We start from the raw sequence: 17,015 nt of genomic DNA, 5'->3' as shown, positions 1-17,015 counted from the left end.
CTTTGGGGGGTGGTTTGTGGCTCTTCGCGGCACTGTGCACTCGGGGTCAGAAGGCAGCTGGGCCTTGAAGGAGCGCTGGACGGAGCCCGGAGGAGGTTCAAATGCGGTCGTAGGTCGGCGCTGCCTCCAGTCCCCGGGCACGGGATTCTCTCCGGCTGGAAGTGTTCCCTTCTGTAAAACAGCGGTTTGCGCTAGCTTGTCTCTGAGGTCCCTTCCAGTCCGCACACAAAGCAGTTCCGTTTTCCTGAACGGCCGTTTGTTAACCCCGTAAAAGCGGCTCTTTCCGAAGCGTGGACTCTGCCAGGGGAGAGAGTCCCACCCCCGCCCCTGCATCTGCCGGCCGGGCCAGCCTGGACTCCCCTCCGCCGGGCTGGCTCAGAGCGTGTGGGCCGGAGTCCAGTGCCCCCTGGCGGCGCCCCGGTGGGCCAGCTGCTTCCGGGCGGCGGAGGCCCGACGGCTGCGACTCTCGGGTGGCGCCGCTGCAGGCCTCCGGGAGGTCCGACTGGGGATCCGTCGTGGGCCCGGCCACGGCGCAGTTAATCACCAGCTGCTGGGAATCCTTTTCGCCAGCTCGCGGTGACTCACCGGGCGGCCAGGCTCATTCGCCGAGCGCAGGGGCTAGGCTTCCAAAATGAATCCTAGGGGGAGAGCTTGCTGGGGCGGGGCTTTCGCCCCCACCCTCCTCCTCCGGTGCCCGCAGACCCAGCGGAGCCCCAACGGGCCAGACCAAAGAGTGGGCCCCCTTCCCGGGCGCAGCGGGGGCGCACGCACTCGCGAGTCCCCAGAGTCCCTCAGCCCTAAGTGCCTGCCGACGGGGACCGAGCTCCGCCGGAGAGGGCGCTCGGACGGGTGAGGGCTCCTGAAGCTCGCGAGCTGCGCGAGCGTTGGGTTTGGTTCTCCGGCCTATTCCTCACCGCCCCTGGCCACCACTGCCCCGGCTCTTAGCCTGCCGCTGGGGGGCGCCCCTCTCCTCAAGTCTCCGTCTCTTCCTTGGCTGAGTCCAAGAGAGGTCTCCTGACCCAGGGAAGGGGAGGTGGGGGTGGGGGGTTCTCCAAGGCTTCAACCAGTCTATTTCGTGTCCAAAGAGATTAAGATTAGGGCTCCGGTGGTCGAAGGAAACCCCATCGATGAGCTGAAGGGAGGTGGGGGAAGAGGGCAAACGAAGCTGAAATGGGAAGGGTATAAAGCCGGGGTGAGGTGTGTCTCCTTTCTGGACCCAAGAAATCGGTGCGTCCCGGCACGAGCCTAGTGTTCCCTCTCCAGGCTGGTCCAGAGAGGGGCCATCGAGCCGCGCGGGGAGCGTGGGGAGGAGCAGGATGCGTTCCGGATGCACCCCGCGCCCAGCCTCGGGAAGCCAGAGGGTGTTTCTTGTAAAAGCCACAGGGAGAGAACAGGAAAGGGGGGTGCGGCGTCCTCCCCCGAGGCCCAGACCCCAAGAGTGGCGGTTCGTGCCACCCTTGGCACTTTCCGGGGTAACGGCTCAGGTCTGCAGGCGCCTGGCCACCCGGCCAGCGACGCTCTCTGGGGCTGAGGCAACCCTCGGGACCCCGGCACACGATGAGGCGGAGCCCCCGGCCAGGGACACGCGCCAGCGCCAGGTGGCTGGCCCGGGGGGAACCGCGTGTGCTGCTGCGCTCCCGGGTGTCCGCGGCTTCTCTGCTTCTGCTCCCCACTCTCCTCCGCATCTCTCCTCTCTCTTAAGCCGCCAGTCTGCCTTCTCGGGGCGAATCCCTTTTCTTCCCCTAGCCCCGGGTCCCTCAAACTCTCCGCCCCGCGTGGCTGCGCGCTCTCAGGAAGCCGGGCTCCGAGGACCCAAGCGGCCGCCTTAGTCCTCCCATCCCCCGCCGCTGAAACCTGCTGGTGGCTCCGCCCCCATCTTCACTCCGGAGACACCTAGTCCTCCGCCCGCCTCCGCCCCCTCGCGCGGCACCCACCGCCCCTCCTGGGCTCCCTCCGCGTGCGCCCTGAGCCGCGCTCGCTCCACTGCTGGAGCTGCCGCGGCTGCCTCGCCAGCTGGCCGGGGACCAGGAGGGAGGTGGCGCGCCCGGGAGGCTGCGGGAGGGAGGGAAGGAGAGAGGGAGGAAGGCCGGGCCTCCGCGTAGCCCGGCCCCCGCCCCCCGCCCCCCGCGGCCCTCCCGCCGGAGCGGGGCTGCCACGCGCGCGCACACGCACACACATACACACGCACACACACTCGGGCTCCCTCCGGCGCGCACGCACGCAGCGCTCCGGGCAGACCAGCGCCGCAGCCGCCTCCCCAGACGCCCGGACGCCGGAGAGCCCCGACCCCGGCGCGGCTGATGCGCCCGCGCCCGGCCCGCAGCTCCGCGAGGCCCGCGGGACCCCTCCCGCCGCCGCCGCCGCCGCCGCCGCGCCCGCCGCCCCCGGAGGAGCGGGCTGGACGACCGCCGCCGCGCGGTCTCCCGGCCGCCCCCGAGGCCGCTCCACCGCGGGCTCTGCCACCCGGAGGCCGCGCCCCGCTCCCGCGCCTCGGGGGCTGAGCGGACCAAACTTCGTGGACCGGCCGACGCCCGGCGGGTACCCCGCCGCGTCCCTGCGCGCTTTGGTGGGCCCACGGCGCTCGGACCTTCGGGCATTGGGCCGCCCCGCCCGCTGCACCTGCTCGGCCCCCTCCCCGCTTGCTGGGGACTCCGGAGACGCCGCCACTTCGAAAACTTTTCCACACCCCCTCGGGGGGGGGCGAGGTGGGGTAAAAGGAGAAGGTGGTCCCTTCAGGCGCGCGAAAACCTGTGGGCTCCTAGCGGGGCGCCGCCGCCCGGGAGCCGGACCCCGAGGGGCGCGGGCCCCGGCGGCCGCCCTCGGGCCGCGCGCCCGCTCCTGCTCCTGCTTTTCTGGCGGGAGCGGGGGGCGGGGTGCGGAGGGCAGCGCGGTGCCCGGCGGCGCCGCCGTGCATGGCCCTGCGCAGTGGGGCGGGCTGCTTCGGCCGGGTCTGGCGCAGGGTGTCGGGGCTCCCGGGCGCCTGGCCTCGGCGCTCGAGCAGCCTCCTGTGCCTGTCCGCCTTCTCGCCCGAGCCCGGGCCCGCGCCGCCCCTGCCCCGCCAGCCGCCTCGCGGTGGCGGCGGCTGTGGCGGCCGCGGCGGAGGGGGGCCCCCCCAGCCTCCCCGCCCCCCGCCTCCCCGCTGCTGCTGCTGCTGCTGCTGCTGCCGCCGCCGCTTACAACTTGGAGGCGGCGGCGGCGGCGGAGGAGGCGGCGGCCGCCGGGCGCTGCAGTGGGACGCGCGCGGCTGCGAGCCTGCGGGACATGCCCCCCGCGCCGGCTCCTTGCTGGCGGCCATGAAGAGGCAGAACGTGCGGACTCTGTCCCTCATCGTCTGCACCTTCACCTACCTGCTGGTGGGCGCCGCCGTTTTCGATGCCCTGGAGTCGGACCACGAGATGCGCGAGGAGGAGAAACTCCGCGCGGAGGAGACCCGGATCAAGGGGAAGTACAACATCAGCGGCGAGGACTACCGGCAGCTGGAGCTGGTGATCCTGCAGTCGGAGCCGCACCGCGCCGGCGTCCAGTGGAAATTCGCCGGCTCCTTCTACTTTGCCATCACGGTCATCACCACCATAGGTAAGGGCTGCGCCCGGGAGGCGTCCAGGGAGGCGGCTGAGCGCGCGGCGCGGGGCTGGGTGCGGGGCGCCGAGGGGTCCACGCAGCGTGTCGCTGGGGCTCCTCCCGCAGCGCGTCCTCCTCCCTCGGGAGCCCCCTCCTCTCTGCCGCCTCTGCGCCTGGTCCCGCGCGGACCCCACCCGGGGCTCCTCGGCGCCAGTGTCTGTGTCTGAGCCGGGCGTGCGAGCCCCGAGCGAGCGTGCCGGATCCCGGAGGGCGGAGGCGCCACTTTTGCGAAGAGAGTGGAGCGCTAAGAATAATCGCAGAGCAGACACCCACCCACCCACCGCCCCGGCGCGGCCGAGCTGCGCGGGGTTCCAAGCCTTACACTTACTACCTCTCCGGAGTTGGGGAGGGCTGGCCTGCCGTCCGCGGCGTGGAGAGGGACTCAGGAGGCAAGGGGCTGCTCCTGGAGCGTGGGGGGCGCTGGCCCGCGCCAGCCCCCAGCGTCTCTGAGCCGCGATCTCAGCCCTCCTCCCCGCTGGTGCCTCTTCTTCCAATTCTGGGTTGGTCGTGCCAGGCCTTGGGGGGAGAGAGTTTGCTGGCTGGCGATTTGAGAGGGGGTGGCGGCCAGGTGAACTGTGCTAGGAGCAAGGTCGAGGGCCAGGGGCATGTCAGGACCTGCCCACCCTCGGGCTGTGACAGCGAGCAGGACAAGCCTGCGTGTTGCCTGGAGACGGGAGAAGTTCAGCCCCAGTCTGGGCAGAGTCCTGTTGGGACGCCCTGGGGACTCCCGTGGGCTCCCCCGAAGGGTGCTGTGCAGCGAGCATTCATTCCCTCGTGGGCGCCAAGGCAGGGCCCCCACTGAGGCCTGGGGTTCGGGGGACCCGCAGACACTGTACTTTGAGAGAGACCTTTGGGAGCTCGAGCAGGGCGCCTCATCCCGGGGGACGTGGGGTGCTCTCGCGGCAGGAGGCAGGTGGTGTCTCTGGGATCTGCCACTTGTCTCCGTGAGCACCCTGCCCGGCCCTCCCCCCGGTCCCCCCCCTTGGCCCGGTCAGGGCGGCTGTGCTGGCCTGGGGCGGCCTCCTTCCTGCCCCCTGCAGCCTGCCTGCCCCCGGCCCCGGGAAAGAGGCCTCCTCCTCCGGCTCCCCTTGGCATTTGTCTTCGCCTGGAAAGCTCTGCTGCTGGCAGAACGGGGGTTCTCGGTGCCGTATGCAACAGGAAGTCCCGGTGCAGGACGGCCTGCGTTTCCTTCTGGGCTGGAAACACTTTGAGAGAGTCATCTTGTTTGCAATGTTTAATTCATTGCCGCAGGGTTTTATATGTGGGGAAGGAAATTGCCCGTCTGTTGTCTCCATCACCAGCTTCGCGGCTGCTTGGCCCTGGCCCTTGGCCCCTGGCCCCGAGGCCCAAACCCAGAAAAGCCCTGCCTTTGCCACCAGGTGCTTCCGGGGCCTGGAAGGGCCAGTTGGTCATTACCGTTCACTCTCCAGCGTGAGCCGTGGTCACGACACGCAGGGGCACGGGGCTGATCCCTGGGGGGTCTGTGTGCCCGCGAGCCGGGGAGCAGGGGCGCGCCTCCTGAGCTGAGTTCCCCGTGGACAGTCAAAGCCGTCCTCCCCTCGTCTTTGGTGACCTCGACCCAGGACAGGGGAGGCCCAGTCCGCACTGGGACGCACAGCGCTGGGCAGCTCCCAGGGGTGAAGTGCATTAGGAAGGGGCCGGAGTTCAGGTCAGGCCCAGAGCTGTTCAGCTCGCCTGCAGAAAAGAACCGTTAGGCTGGTCAAGTCTGTGTGGAGGCATGTGCGTGGGTTCTGATCGGTGGTTCTGGGTTCAGGCTTCTAATGGTTCTGAGTCCAAAGAGGAGCGGACAGGAGCGTGCGGCCCGCGGAGGGGCTTTTCTCAGCCAGGGGCGTGGGGGCAGCCCCAGCCGGCCCCGGGGCCCAGGGCGTCTGAGGACTGTGCCGCTTGTTCTCTCTTTCTTCACTGAGTGGGCAACCGATTTGGAGGAAGGGACCGAAGTAACGCGTAAGGATGGGAAGAAAGGGCCGTCGTCACTCGGGTTCCCCGCAGTGGGAAGACCCTGGAGGAGCAGGAGGAGGTCGGTTCCCAACTCCCGGCCTCAGTTTCCCCACCGGGAGAAGGGGCACTGCACAGGGCCCACCTGCCAGGTTGACTCTGAAGGGCCGGTGGGAACCCTGGAGCCTGCGGCCGCCGGGCAACCGGAGCACTTAGTAGTTGCGCACCCTGCTCTCTGACCCGGGCAGCTGTTTAGCCGAAGCCCTCGAATGTTCAGGAAACAAAGCACCTTTCTAGTTAATTATGCTTGTTTTCTTCTTTTTTAAATATAAATGCAAATGAAGGGGCTCTTAGGCCTAGAACAAAACCCGGCCCCAAGCCGGGCCCTCCGAGGACTTGTCTCCTCTCGGGCAGTGATGGCCATGAGGCAGGTTCGTCCTCCCGGCTGCTTCTGTCTCATCGAACCTCGAGCGACGTCTCTCCGACATGCGTCAGCTTCGAGCGCGCCTCTCGAGGTGGGGCCGGGACCACGTGCGCGCTGTCCCCTCTGCTCATGAACGCCGCTCCCCATAGGTAGCCGTGAGCTCCCTGTGTGAGACAGGTTTTAAATGCGTGTGTAATTACCCCTCGGTGTTGGGTCTGTGGCCGCACCTTTGTGAAAGGCTGTGGAGGGATGTCACGCTGAGTCCTGCCCTGCTCTCCCCGGAGCGCTGGGCCCAGCCGCCGCCTGCGGTCAGGAGGAGCGAGGAGCCGGGGTGCGGGGGCCCACGAGAGGGTGGCCCAGCCCCATCAGGAACCCAGCGCTGGGCGCCTCTCCCCCACTCTTGCTTCTCTAATGTCTGTCCCACTTGTAGCCTCTTCCCAGAGGTCGTACTGTTGGGTTCTCAACTTGGGGAGCCCTAGACCTTTGGGACTCTCCCCCACGTTAAAGGTGGGGCGCCCTCACATACGCACCCTTCAGTGCTGGTCTGATGAGCAGGACACTGGAGAGCGCCCCGCACCCGCGCCTGGCCCAGGCTGTCGGTGGCTGTGGGGGAAGCCAGGCTGGAAGGCGTGCTCCCTGGGGCCGGCGGGGCCGCGCAGGGCTGGCCTTGAGTTTCTCTGCCTGGGGCGGAGGCCTGGGTGCTCAGGGGCCCCCAGCACACTCGTGGCTTCCCTGCCGGAGGCACTTGAGGCCAACCTTAGGCTCCATGATGAGCTGCCCCTTCTGACAGCACAGTGGAAACATCCACGACACCTCTGATTTGAACCTGATGTCTGTGACCAAAGTTGTTTTGAAGAAGAAACCATGCTTAGAATCTGGAGCTCGCCTGCAGGGAGGGGCCGGGAGGCGCCGGGAGGGCGAGCTGCAGTTTGTGGGGGGGGGGGGTGGCGGGGACAGGGAGCAGTCTGCCTGGGCCCGGTTGCCCCAGACCCTCTGGGCGCATCTGAGGCCAGGCGTGGGGGGGCTGCTGCAGGAATCGAGGCGGCTCGCTTGGGGGCCAGGCTCTGCGGGCCGGGCGGGCGCACCCGGGGAGGGGGTTTGGGGCTCCCGTGGTTCCCTCGGTTGGATTCTGCACCTGCTCCAGTCGTAATTTAGACGACAGCCCCCTTATCTCGCTCTTGCGCAGGGCGAGAGCGCTTCCCAGGGCACAGAGCGCTGGGGTGTCGTTTTCCACCCGTGGTTCACGCGCTCGCTGGGCGCCTGCCCCCGCTGGGTCCACGCTGCCGCTCACGCTGCACGGAGGCTCTGGGGAGAGGCTAGATAACAAGATAAGGCCTCAGGGCGGGGGGTGGGGGGGAGCTGGAAACCCAAGCAGTGGTTGCAGCCCAGCAAGAAGAGCAGGGACGGCCAAGCCCGTTAACCCCTCCCCTGCTGCCCGCGTAAGCCGTCCTGCCCTCCGGGAAGTCTCCTTGGCTTTCCTCTCGGCCGCCTTCCTGGGCTCTGCCCCGCCCCCTGCCCTGTCTCCCTCAGTCCCAGCGTCGTTGATACCAAACTGGGTCTCTTCTCCCTGTGCCTGCCGGCTCAGCACAGCGCCTTGCACGGGGCACGTCCACGTTCTGCCGCTGGGCCTGAGGGCGCACAGCCCCGCTGGGCCGCCGGGGAAACCGAGGCACAGGGGAGGCAGCGGACCTTGAACCCGGGGTCTCCTTTCAGCAGGCTCCCCCGCGTGGTGCGTGCAGCCGTCCCGCACAGGTGCTCAGTCCTCTGTGCACCCACGGGGCCTCCCCGCGCCGGTCCGTTCCTCTCTCTGGCGGTTTCAACCAGGCTCCTGCCCTGTGCTGGGGCGGGGCTCCCAGCGCCTCTCTGTCTCCCTCTCGGGGGGCCCTCAGGGGGCCCTCCAAGGCCTTCCAGCCGCATCTCCCTCCTGCCAAATGGCCAGCAGCTCCAAATCATTTTCATTAAAATAATTTCTAACGAGCTGTTATGTGGGTACAGAAAAGTGCACACGTCCTACGTGCATTGGTCAGTGATTCTTGAAAACAAACCACGCCCATGCAATTGCCTGCAGATCAAGGGGCAGATCAGAACTGGCAGCCCGGGACCCCCCCATCAGTCAGCGTTGTCTTGAATGTCTTCAGAGACAGGGAACTCATCCCCTCACACATGCTGAAGGGGTGTGTGTTCAGAGGGAGGTTGGGGTTATTGCGGGAGGTTCTGATCTGGCGGGCTACCCTGTGGCAGGGAGGGGTCGGCGGGGTCTTCTCTTACAGAGGCATCGGGCGGTCCCTGAGGAGACATTTAGAAATCAGAAGTGGGGGGCCCAGGCCCGGGAGAGGAGAGGGGACTCAGCAGACTGATGAGCGGTGGGCCTGCAGTGGGAGGGTCTGTTGAGGTGGTCCAGGGTATGGCTGGTGTGGGTTCCCGGATGGACAGGCTGCCAGCCCTGGGGGCCTGTCCCTAGGCAGAGCACAAAGTGGCCCCGCGCCCTGCTGGCACCAGCCTCCCCAGAGCACCGGGAAACGCGGAGGGCAGAAACGTGATGCCTGGTCCCAGCAGAGCCTGGAAAGCAGGAGGGGAGGACCCCAGGCAGGCGGCCTCGGGGCGGGGGAGGGACTCTCCTGAGAGAGTCCACAGGCAGAGGAATCCTGGGAGGGGTGGGTGCCGGTGAGGGTCTCCCCTCTGTCCTCTGGGCCACCCTCCTCCCCGCTGGCCTCGGGGTGGCTTGTCTGGTGTTCCTTTCCTTGCGGGGTTTTGTTTGAGGGCTCCTCTCGTTGCCTCTCCCGGCTCCAGGACTTCTGCCTGCGGAACGTCCCCCCTTTAGCTCAGGGCGCCCGCCTGTGTTGTGTCATCCTCGCAGGAAGGCCGAGTGGGCCGTGGCTCACCTCCTGTCCCGTCGCGGCCCAGGCGCCCGAGTGTGTTCAGCAGTGTCCTTCGTCAGCCTGGCCCCTCTCTGGGTGGTTTTGGGCTGTGGGCGCTCTCCATGTCCGGGCTGATGCGCAGGAAGACCCCACCCGCTCCCCTGTCTGCACTCAGCGAGCACCCCATCGGTGCGCCGCCTCTGGGCAGCCCCCGTCCTGCGTTGCCCTGGTGTCCTGAGCAGCTGGTGCAGGCAGCTGGCCGCGTGCACCCGAGCCGGGCGTGGGGGCCTCTGTCTCGGATTGGCGGGAGCCCAGGCGCAGGCCCTGGCGGGGGTCTCCGAGCACAGGACAGAGAGGTGTGCTGTGTACCCAGGGAAGGGGGCCGGTGGCTGATAGAACACTGGTAGCAGGGGAATGTGAGAAAATCGGGGGGTGTCCGTGAGCACCTTGGCCTGGCTCTGGGATGTTGTGAACAGATCGCAGCCTCTGGGCCGGGGAAGAGGAGGCTCCCGAGCAGACCACCGCCCGCTGCCCTCGGCGCTTTCCCGGCCTTGCCCCATCTTGGGGTCCTAGGGTGAACCAAGCCCCCGACCGAGCAGTCCCGGGAGAAGCCAGCCAGCAAGCGGCCATGGGTGAGGGGTGGGCCCGACAAGAGGAGGGTGCGCTTGTGGCTGGCGTGGGGGCTGGGGGTGGAGCTAGTGTCGGTGTGACAGGGACGCTGGGCCACACTGGCGTCTGCAGAGCGGACGGGCCAGGGCCAGGCCCTGCCGCTGGCCTCTGGCTTGTGACCCCCGGGCTTGTGTCTGGTCTTGGCCTGCCCCGCAGCCCGGATTCCACGTGCAGCCCGTCAGCCCTGCTGCCTTGTCCGTGACCCAGGGACACGAGCGGGGTGTCCGTGGCATCAGAGAGCGCGTGTGGGAAAGGGCCGCTCGCTCTGTGCCCATCTTTGGTTGTTGCTATGACCATGGGTAGGCGGGTGCAGTGGGGGCCCCGTTGGCTCTTGGGAAAGTTGCGAAGTTGTCTTCCCAGCTCTGCTCTCCTGCCCGACTCTTGGGGGCACCCCGTGCCCTGCCTCTCCCAGCCCCGGCCCCTCCGGTGCCCCTCCAGGGTTTCCCTGCACTTAGGAAGCGTCCTTGGAGGTGGGACAGTTCCATCGTCCAGCGGAAGGACACCGTCACGGTCGGAGGCCCGGCCGGGGCTTCTGGGGCCGCCGGTCCAAGCCTGGGTGTTGGATTCCCTCAGCCTGGTCCCGTTGGGGAAACATGGCTTCCTGGGACACCGCCCGCTGCTCTGCCACCACGGTGCCATTCCTGAGGCCCACGCTGCCACCTTCCCCTGCCACGCACCCCGCGGGGTCTTGACGCCCTCTTGGGTCCGAGCCAGTCCTCAGGCTGCAGCCACAGTGGGCGCTTCAGGTGTTGCCGTGCCTGTCTGTCTGTCCGCCCTGGTCCGAACTCACGCCTGCCTGCCTGCCCCCCACCAACCCCCAGCCTCTCCTTCCTCTTCCCTGACACCTGTCACCGCTGTGGGCAGGGGGCGGAGCCCAGCCTGCAAGCGGCTCCTTCCTGAAGCAGCTTCCCCATGATGCCCCAGTTTTGTGTTTGGGCTGCGTCTCCTCCGGAGACGCCTGAGTCCCCAGGGCTGGGGGCCTGCTGGTCTCAGGTCCCCCCAGGGCCCAGCCAGGCTTGGGGAGCTCAGGGCTCGCCTGCGGGAGGCCCAGTCATGCTTCTGGCCCCCAGGGGCACCTGGCCTTTGAGCTCAGTGGTTCGGGGACAGCTGTCCGTTTGGCTGGGCCTCGGGGCCACAGGCAGGCATGGACGCAGGGTGTAGGCCCCAGGCTTTTGAACTTGAGCTGTTGGTTTTCTGGGAAGATGGCAGGTTAGGGACACGTCTTGTCGAAAAGGAAGCTTCTCACTCCCGCAGCGCAGAGGTGTGATCTCGGTCCCCAAGGCCACCACCACCGCTGACAGGCCCATGTGAGTCTACCAGGCACCTGGCAGGAAGAGGTACCCACCTGCGAAATGGCCTTCGCCTGTCACTGGCCCCACCAGACGTGTGGGTGCAGCCCGTTCAGGAGGGCGGGAGGCCGCGGAGCACACGCGTCCCCAGCCTGGGCCTGGGGCTGAGGGGCCGGGCTGCGCACTCCCTGGGGCGCTGTCCAGGCGGCTAGCCCTCTGCCCCGCGGCGCCCTCGGCCTGCCTGACCCCCGGCCTCTGGCGTGTGGCTGCACCCCCCCTCCCCCCACCCCCCGCAACACCGCATGTTTGGCAGGTCCAAAGTGGCACCTCGTCCATGCTGTTCCCTCCTCCCAGCCTGGGACCGCGTGCTCACAGGCCCGAGGCCGTCCTCGTGTCTGTCCCCTGGACGCTGGTCAGTGGGCAACCGTGGGTGCCTGGGCTGCGCCGAGTCTGCTTCCGGGAAAGAGGGGGCCGCGCCTGTTATCCCGGGGTCCTCGCACCCGCCATGAAGTGCCCCCGCAGGTGTTTGCTGATTGTCCGGTGATGGCATGTCGGGAACAAGACACTGCACTTGGGGACCGACTGGGAACGTCAGCAGGTTCACGCGGCATGTGGCAGTGGCGTCTTCAGGTCCTGCTGGCTGTTCGTTGGAGGCGTGGAGGGTGGGCACGCAGCTGGGGTGCTGGGAGCGTTAACGGCCGCCGAGGCTGCAGGGGGAGCTGCCCGCACAGGGGGCAGCTGCAGCCCCGCGGTGGCCTGGGCTGTGCAGCGTTGGTCGCTGGGTCCCCGGAATTGTGTGACGTGTGTGCCTGGCCCTCCTGCGGGCCTCTTACCCCTCTGAGCCCCCCAGTCTTTGTCTGCAGAGAAGCCTAGTGAGGACCTGCCGGTGACACGGGGCTTCCGTGGGCGGGGGCCAGGGCGGCTGGGTCAGTGCTCCCGCGTACAGGCGCCGTGGGGCAGCTGGCTGCTGCGCTGAGCATTCGGGCTCTGTCGCGAGGTGGTTGGGAAACGAGAGCTCAGGTGGGGCTGGTGTGAGTCCCCCAGGTGGGGCAGGGGCGAGCCGCCCAGGTGGGGCAGGGGCAGCTTGCTCAGGTGGCTGGATGAGCTCGGGAGTTGGGGAGAACTGGGGCGACACCTGCCCGCCACGCCGGAAGCCGGGGTTCTCGGCGGCTCTGTGCTCGGGGGTGCGCGGCCCTGCTGCAGCCCGCCTGCGAGGCTCTCGGAGCGTCTGGAGGCAGCTCCGTGCGGGCACCCCGCACCTGCAGGGTCGAGGCCTTGGTCTCTCCCGGCCTCTGTGTGGGAAGCGACCGCTGGGGATGCAGTCTTGTCTGGGCCCCCCGGACGCTGCGGGGCAGGGGAGGTGCTCTGGCCTGGCCGAGCCCGGTCACGAGGAGGCTGCCGGCGTGAGCGCCGTGTCTGGGCGATTCCAACCTCTTTGGCGGCACCCCGCGCGCTGAGGAGCGCCGGCGGCTGGCAAGTAGGCCTGACGCCCATTGGGAACAGTGTCCGGGCCAGAGGGACTCACACACCGCTGGGTGGACGGCGCTGCGTGTCGGCCCACAGGGGGGCTCGCACGTCACAGGAAGGGGGGGCAGTAGCAGTGGGGGAGCACGTTGTATAAAGAGGGGACAGACGTCCCCACGGCTCCTGTGTGGGCTCGTGGTCACATGCGACAAAGGCTTTAGCTTTTTGTGTTCACATTCTCCTCATTGCCCAAATGCGCCCCATTTTTATTATTTTATCAGAATGAATCTGTCAGATTGATTGGGTTCAGCTGCCTGTTGCAGAGAACCCAGTGAACAGTGTCTTAACCAACACAGCAGTGTTCTCTCTCTCAGTTAAGAATTCTGGGGCAGGCAGGCGGGCTGACAGGCAGCTTCCCCCTGCCTTTGTACATGCAGGTTCCTTCTCTCTTTCTGCTCCGGCATCGTAGCGTGGCTTTCATTCTCCAGCTGGTGCCTCGTGGTTCCAAGATAGCTGCTCTACCTCCAGCATCACTTCCCGTATCCTTCCTGACAGGAACAAGAGGAAGAACAGCAGACAAAGGCATGTGCTAGCTGAGCCTGCTCCTTTCTAAAGAGCTTTCCTGGATGGCCCATTCAAGGACTCCTCCTTGCATCTCATTGGCCAGGACTGTGTTACATGACCAACCCTCGCTGCAAGGGAGTCTGGAAAATGGGGCATGTGCGCCTCCAACCAAACTGGGATTCTGGTGAGGAAGGAGTGGACATAGGTATTGGTAGGCACCCATGATGACTCTGCTGGACTGCCTTGCATTTCAGAGCCCTCTTCTCTTTATACTTTTATCAAACATCACCTAGTATTTCTGCAGTCCTTGGGGAAATGTCTTTTAACAGCTGTGTAGTCCCTAAATGGACATGCTATCATCTACTTAACAGTCCTTCTATTTTTAGTGATTTAGAGTATTCCCTTCTCTTTTTTTTTTTTTTGCCAGTTATTGATAGTTGAACCTCTTTATTGAACCTCTCAGAGTATAGATTCTGCTGGGTAATTTTACTTCAGTAGCTCTCAACAGTGTTGAAAATGTTTTTGACGTTGTGACTATTTCGGAACATTTTCTTAGCTATCAGGGTGGGAAGGCTGGTGCCCACAGACATGAGAATTCACCCTCATCCCAGACACGGCTAGTCCCAGGGGCCTGCGGGTGCACTTGTAGGTACTGGAACCCACGGCCGCCTGGACACCGTGGAGGCAGGCGGGGGTGGGCGCCCTTGAGGCTCGGTCTGGCTCCAGGGCCGGAGAGGGCTCACCCGGCCGGTGTGGTCCAGTCGGCCGGCCGTGGTCGCTGGGACGCCGAACTGAGCAGCCCTGATGGGGAGGAGTGCCACGTGTGGTCGCTGAGTCCCGCCTGCCATGGTTATGCAACGGGAAGGGTGCTGCGTGTGATTGATCGGTCATATCTGCCGCGGTGAAGAATGGGCAGTGAGAGCGCGCTTGGCACACGCTTGCCCACCCGGGGCTAGCGAAGGAGGGGACCTCAGAAAGGAGGCGTTCGTCGGTGCGCCTGGAGGGACGGCGTTATGGATCGCTCTGTGCAGAGTGCTTGTTTGTTGCCTTGCCTAGTTTGCAAGGCCGATTGCCATCCACTACCATCTTTCATCCGCGTGTCAACGCTGTGAGAGGCAGGGCCAGGGATTAACCCAGTTATGCTGATGGGGCTCAGGGCGCCGGTGGCTGGCCCAGCATCCACAGCGGAGCCGGGCCTTGAACCCAAGGCTTCTGCCTCCCAGCCCAGCGTTCTGTCCATTACACCTGCGGCTGCTCCCTGTGCTGCCCCGGATGCCGTCCCCCTGCCTGGGGCCGTGGGCTGGAGACAGGGAGCAGCGGCCTCAGGAGGACCCAGAGGTCCTCTGGCCCTGCTCTCGTGGGACGGCTTCATTGCTTGCTCCTCCAGTGACGGGGTGCTCACTACCTCACTGAGTTAGTAGGGAAAGGCAGATGGGGCGTCAATGTGAGAACAAAAGGAGAAGACAAAGGGTCTCATCCGCTTCCCCTGGCCGTGCTGACCAGCGTTCCCAGGACAAGTCAGCCTCTCTCTTACCACCGCCTTCGAGCCCTTGTTTCTGAGTGTCTCTGGGCTCCCGGGCCTACAGACACGACCCCGATGAATCTCACCCTCTCACTCACCCTGTCAGATCGCTACTTCCACGTGTTTACGTTTCACGGAGGACACGGCAGATCAAGGGGTTAAGCAGCTTGCCCAAGGTCACACAGCCACACCGCAGCGGGGCCTGGGGTCACGCCGGGCAGTCTAACCTCAGAGCCTGTGCTTGGAGCTGCGTTGTTACGTAGACGGCTGCTTTTCACCTGCTGTCTCAGTTAGCTAGTGTCGGTGACAAGTCACGCACCGATACTGAGGCTTGAAACCGCCTCTCCCTAGGGCCCCTGCCTGTGGTTCAGCTGCGCCCGCCGCCACTCTGGGCGGCCCAGCAGGGTGCCTTTTCTCACCGCTGGTCTGCGGGCTGCCTGGGGTAGCGCCGTCCAGACCGCTGTGTGTTTTCCTCTTGGCAAAGGCAGAGGTGCGCGAGGGCAGGGGAGGCGAGCGAGGCCTCCTGCCAGGCCTCCGCCGGTGCGCTGTGTATCGCCCACAGGCCGCCGGCCGGAGCACGCGAGGTGACCGCAGCCGGAGTTGGGACTGGGAGACGCCCCTGCTGACGCTGAGGCCGAGGCTGCAGGGCGGTCTGGTCATCTTGCCTGGTCCGCTGCCCGGCCCCGCCCCATCTGCCCTCCGAGATCAGCTGCCTGCGTGGCAGCGGAGCGCAGCGGGGGACTTGCTTCTGGGTCCCCGTGCGGTCCCATCTCGCAGCTGTTTGCTCATTTGTAAAATAGCTGGGGCACCGCCGTCTGCTGCCGTGCGAGTCAGCTCCGGCTGCGTGACCAAGCCCTGCGCCTGGGGGGCCTGAACGATGGACATTTGTTTTCCTGCCGTTCTGGAGCCTAGACGTCCCAGATCCAGGTGGCGGCAGGGTGGCTCCTTCTGAGTGGTGTGTAGGCGGCCGTCTTCTCCCTGTGTCCCCGCACGGTCTCCTCCCTGTATGTGTCGGGGTCCTAATTGCCCCTCTTGTAAGGACGCCAGTCCTGTGGAGTTAGGGCCCACGCCAGGGACCGCGGTTTAGCTTGATCCCCTCTTAAAGACTCCATTTCCAAACACGCTCACCTGCTGAGGGGCTGGGGGACAGGACTTCAGTACAGGAACTGGGGGGGCGCAGCTCAGCCCATAACAGCCTCCTAGGGCTGCGTGTACATTTCCCGAGAAATGGAAATGAAGGCGCCTGGTCTAGGGCTTGTTGTGTAGATGTCACCCGACAAGGGTCGGCTCTCGGCTGAGCCGTGTGTGCGAGTTGATCCAGTTACAGCCGAGGACACTCTGTTGCCCCAGCGTGTTGATCGTTGTATCGTTATTCTCAAAAGCCCGCCACACATGAGGTCGCCGGGCTGCTGTGGTGGCGTGGCCTCCACCCAGGCTGCGTCCCGGAGAGACTTTGAGCTCAAGCCCCGCAGCTTAGGGTCCAGGGACGGTGGCCAGGCCCCTCCACTGGCCTCGGACCGTGGGCGCTCCTGCCTCCTGCAGTGTCTTCTGGGGACTGTGAACGCACTGCGCTTCTCTGAACTGTTCTTAATTCGGTTTTTCAACAGATAGCATGCGGTGCTTGTGTATTTACATACTACACACGTGCTTTTGTTATGTTTTTGGCGTGATTATTTTACTGTGGTTGCATATAATAACTGGGTCCTTATACTTTAGAGCAACACGCCGACCCTTAGAGATGCGACGAGACCGTCCGAGTGGCAGGGGATGTGGGGGGTTCAGAGGAAATGGATCGGCCGTGGGTTGCTAATTACTGCAGCTTAATTATTTGTCCCTGGGGCCTATTATAGTTTCTTTCTTTCTACCTGAGTATATATTTGACAATTCACATAGGAAAACGCGAGGAAAATCAGACAAAGACTACGTAGCAGGGGCAGTCTCCTGGTGCAGCGCGCCCCTCAGCCCCTCCCGTCCCCGGGAGGTGGCGGGGCGGGCAGGCTGCTGCGTGGACGCGGACGAGACGCTGGGCCCCGGCCACCTCAGGCCGCTCGCGGGTTTTCCTTTGGCTCTTCATTGCTTGAAAATATTTGGAATTAGTTTCCAACGTGCATGGATCTTTTAAAAGAAGTAGCTCCTGGTTTTATCAGATTAGATGATCCGACTTACTGATATTGCATTTACACTTACTAAATACTTATTTCACTCCCTTGAGGTTTAGTTTTCTTTTCCTACGTTAATGCACTGTGACTAGGCTTTCTGCTTTGTAACGCACACGCGAAAGGCTATGCATGCTCCTCCGAGTGCCGCTGTGGCTGCAGCCTGTGGGTCTCTCGTCACCACTTACTTGCCAAGACTTTACGAGTGAGTTAATTTTTCCTCAGTGCAAGAGTTATTCCAAGTGTGCATTTGAAAATTACGCAGTTACGCAGGTGCACAGGTACCCGTATACAGGCACACACCCCCCCGCTCTTGTCAGCACAGCGACGGGGAGCATCGCTTCTGATCCTGGCTGCTGGGTGTCATCCCGCCTTGCCGTTGGCTGACGGCGCGACCGTGGGCGTGCAGTGCAGCCTCTCTGGGCCTTGGCTTTTGACATCTATAAAAATAGGGATAATCACAGCAATAACAATAACATAATGATAATAAGA

The 17,015-nt window shown here is 65.1% G+C and overlaps 1 protein-coding gene across 1 annotated transcript in view; it reads left to right on the top strand.

Annotated features, from left to right (window-relative positions):
- The first annotated feature begins 3,293 nt into the window (after positions 1-3,293).
- KCNK9 (potassium two pore domain channel subfamily K member 9) overlaps positions 3,294-17,015 on the top strand; it is a 56,655-nt gene continuing 42,933 nt past the window's right edge. Inside the window, exon 1 of the mRNA XM_054590107.1 lies at positions 3,294-3,576. Coding sequence (XP_054446082.1) covers positions 3,294-3,576 — 283 coding nt within the window. The remainder of the gene's footprint in view (positions 3,577-17,015) is intronic.

The sequence above is a fragment of the Pteronotus mesoamericanus genome, unplaced genomic scaffold (assembly GCF_021234165.1).
Source record: "Pteronotus mesoamericanus isolate MK-2021 breed Mesoamerican mustached bat unplaced genomic scaffold, CSHL_Meso_final scaffold_174, whole genome shotgun sequence".
NCBI lineage: Eukaryota > Metazoa > Chordata > Mammalia > Chiroptera > Mormoopidae > Pteronotus > Pteronotus mesoamericanus.
Note: the sequence above shows the minus strand (reverse complement) of the source record. Positions and strands in the feature narration are given on the sequence as shown.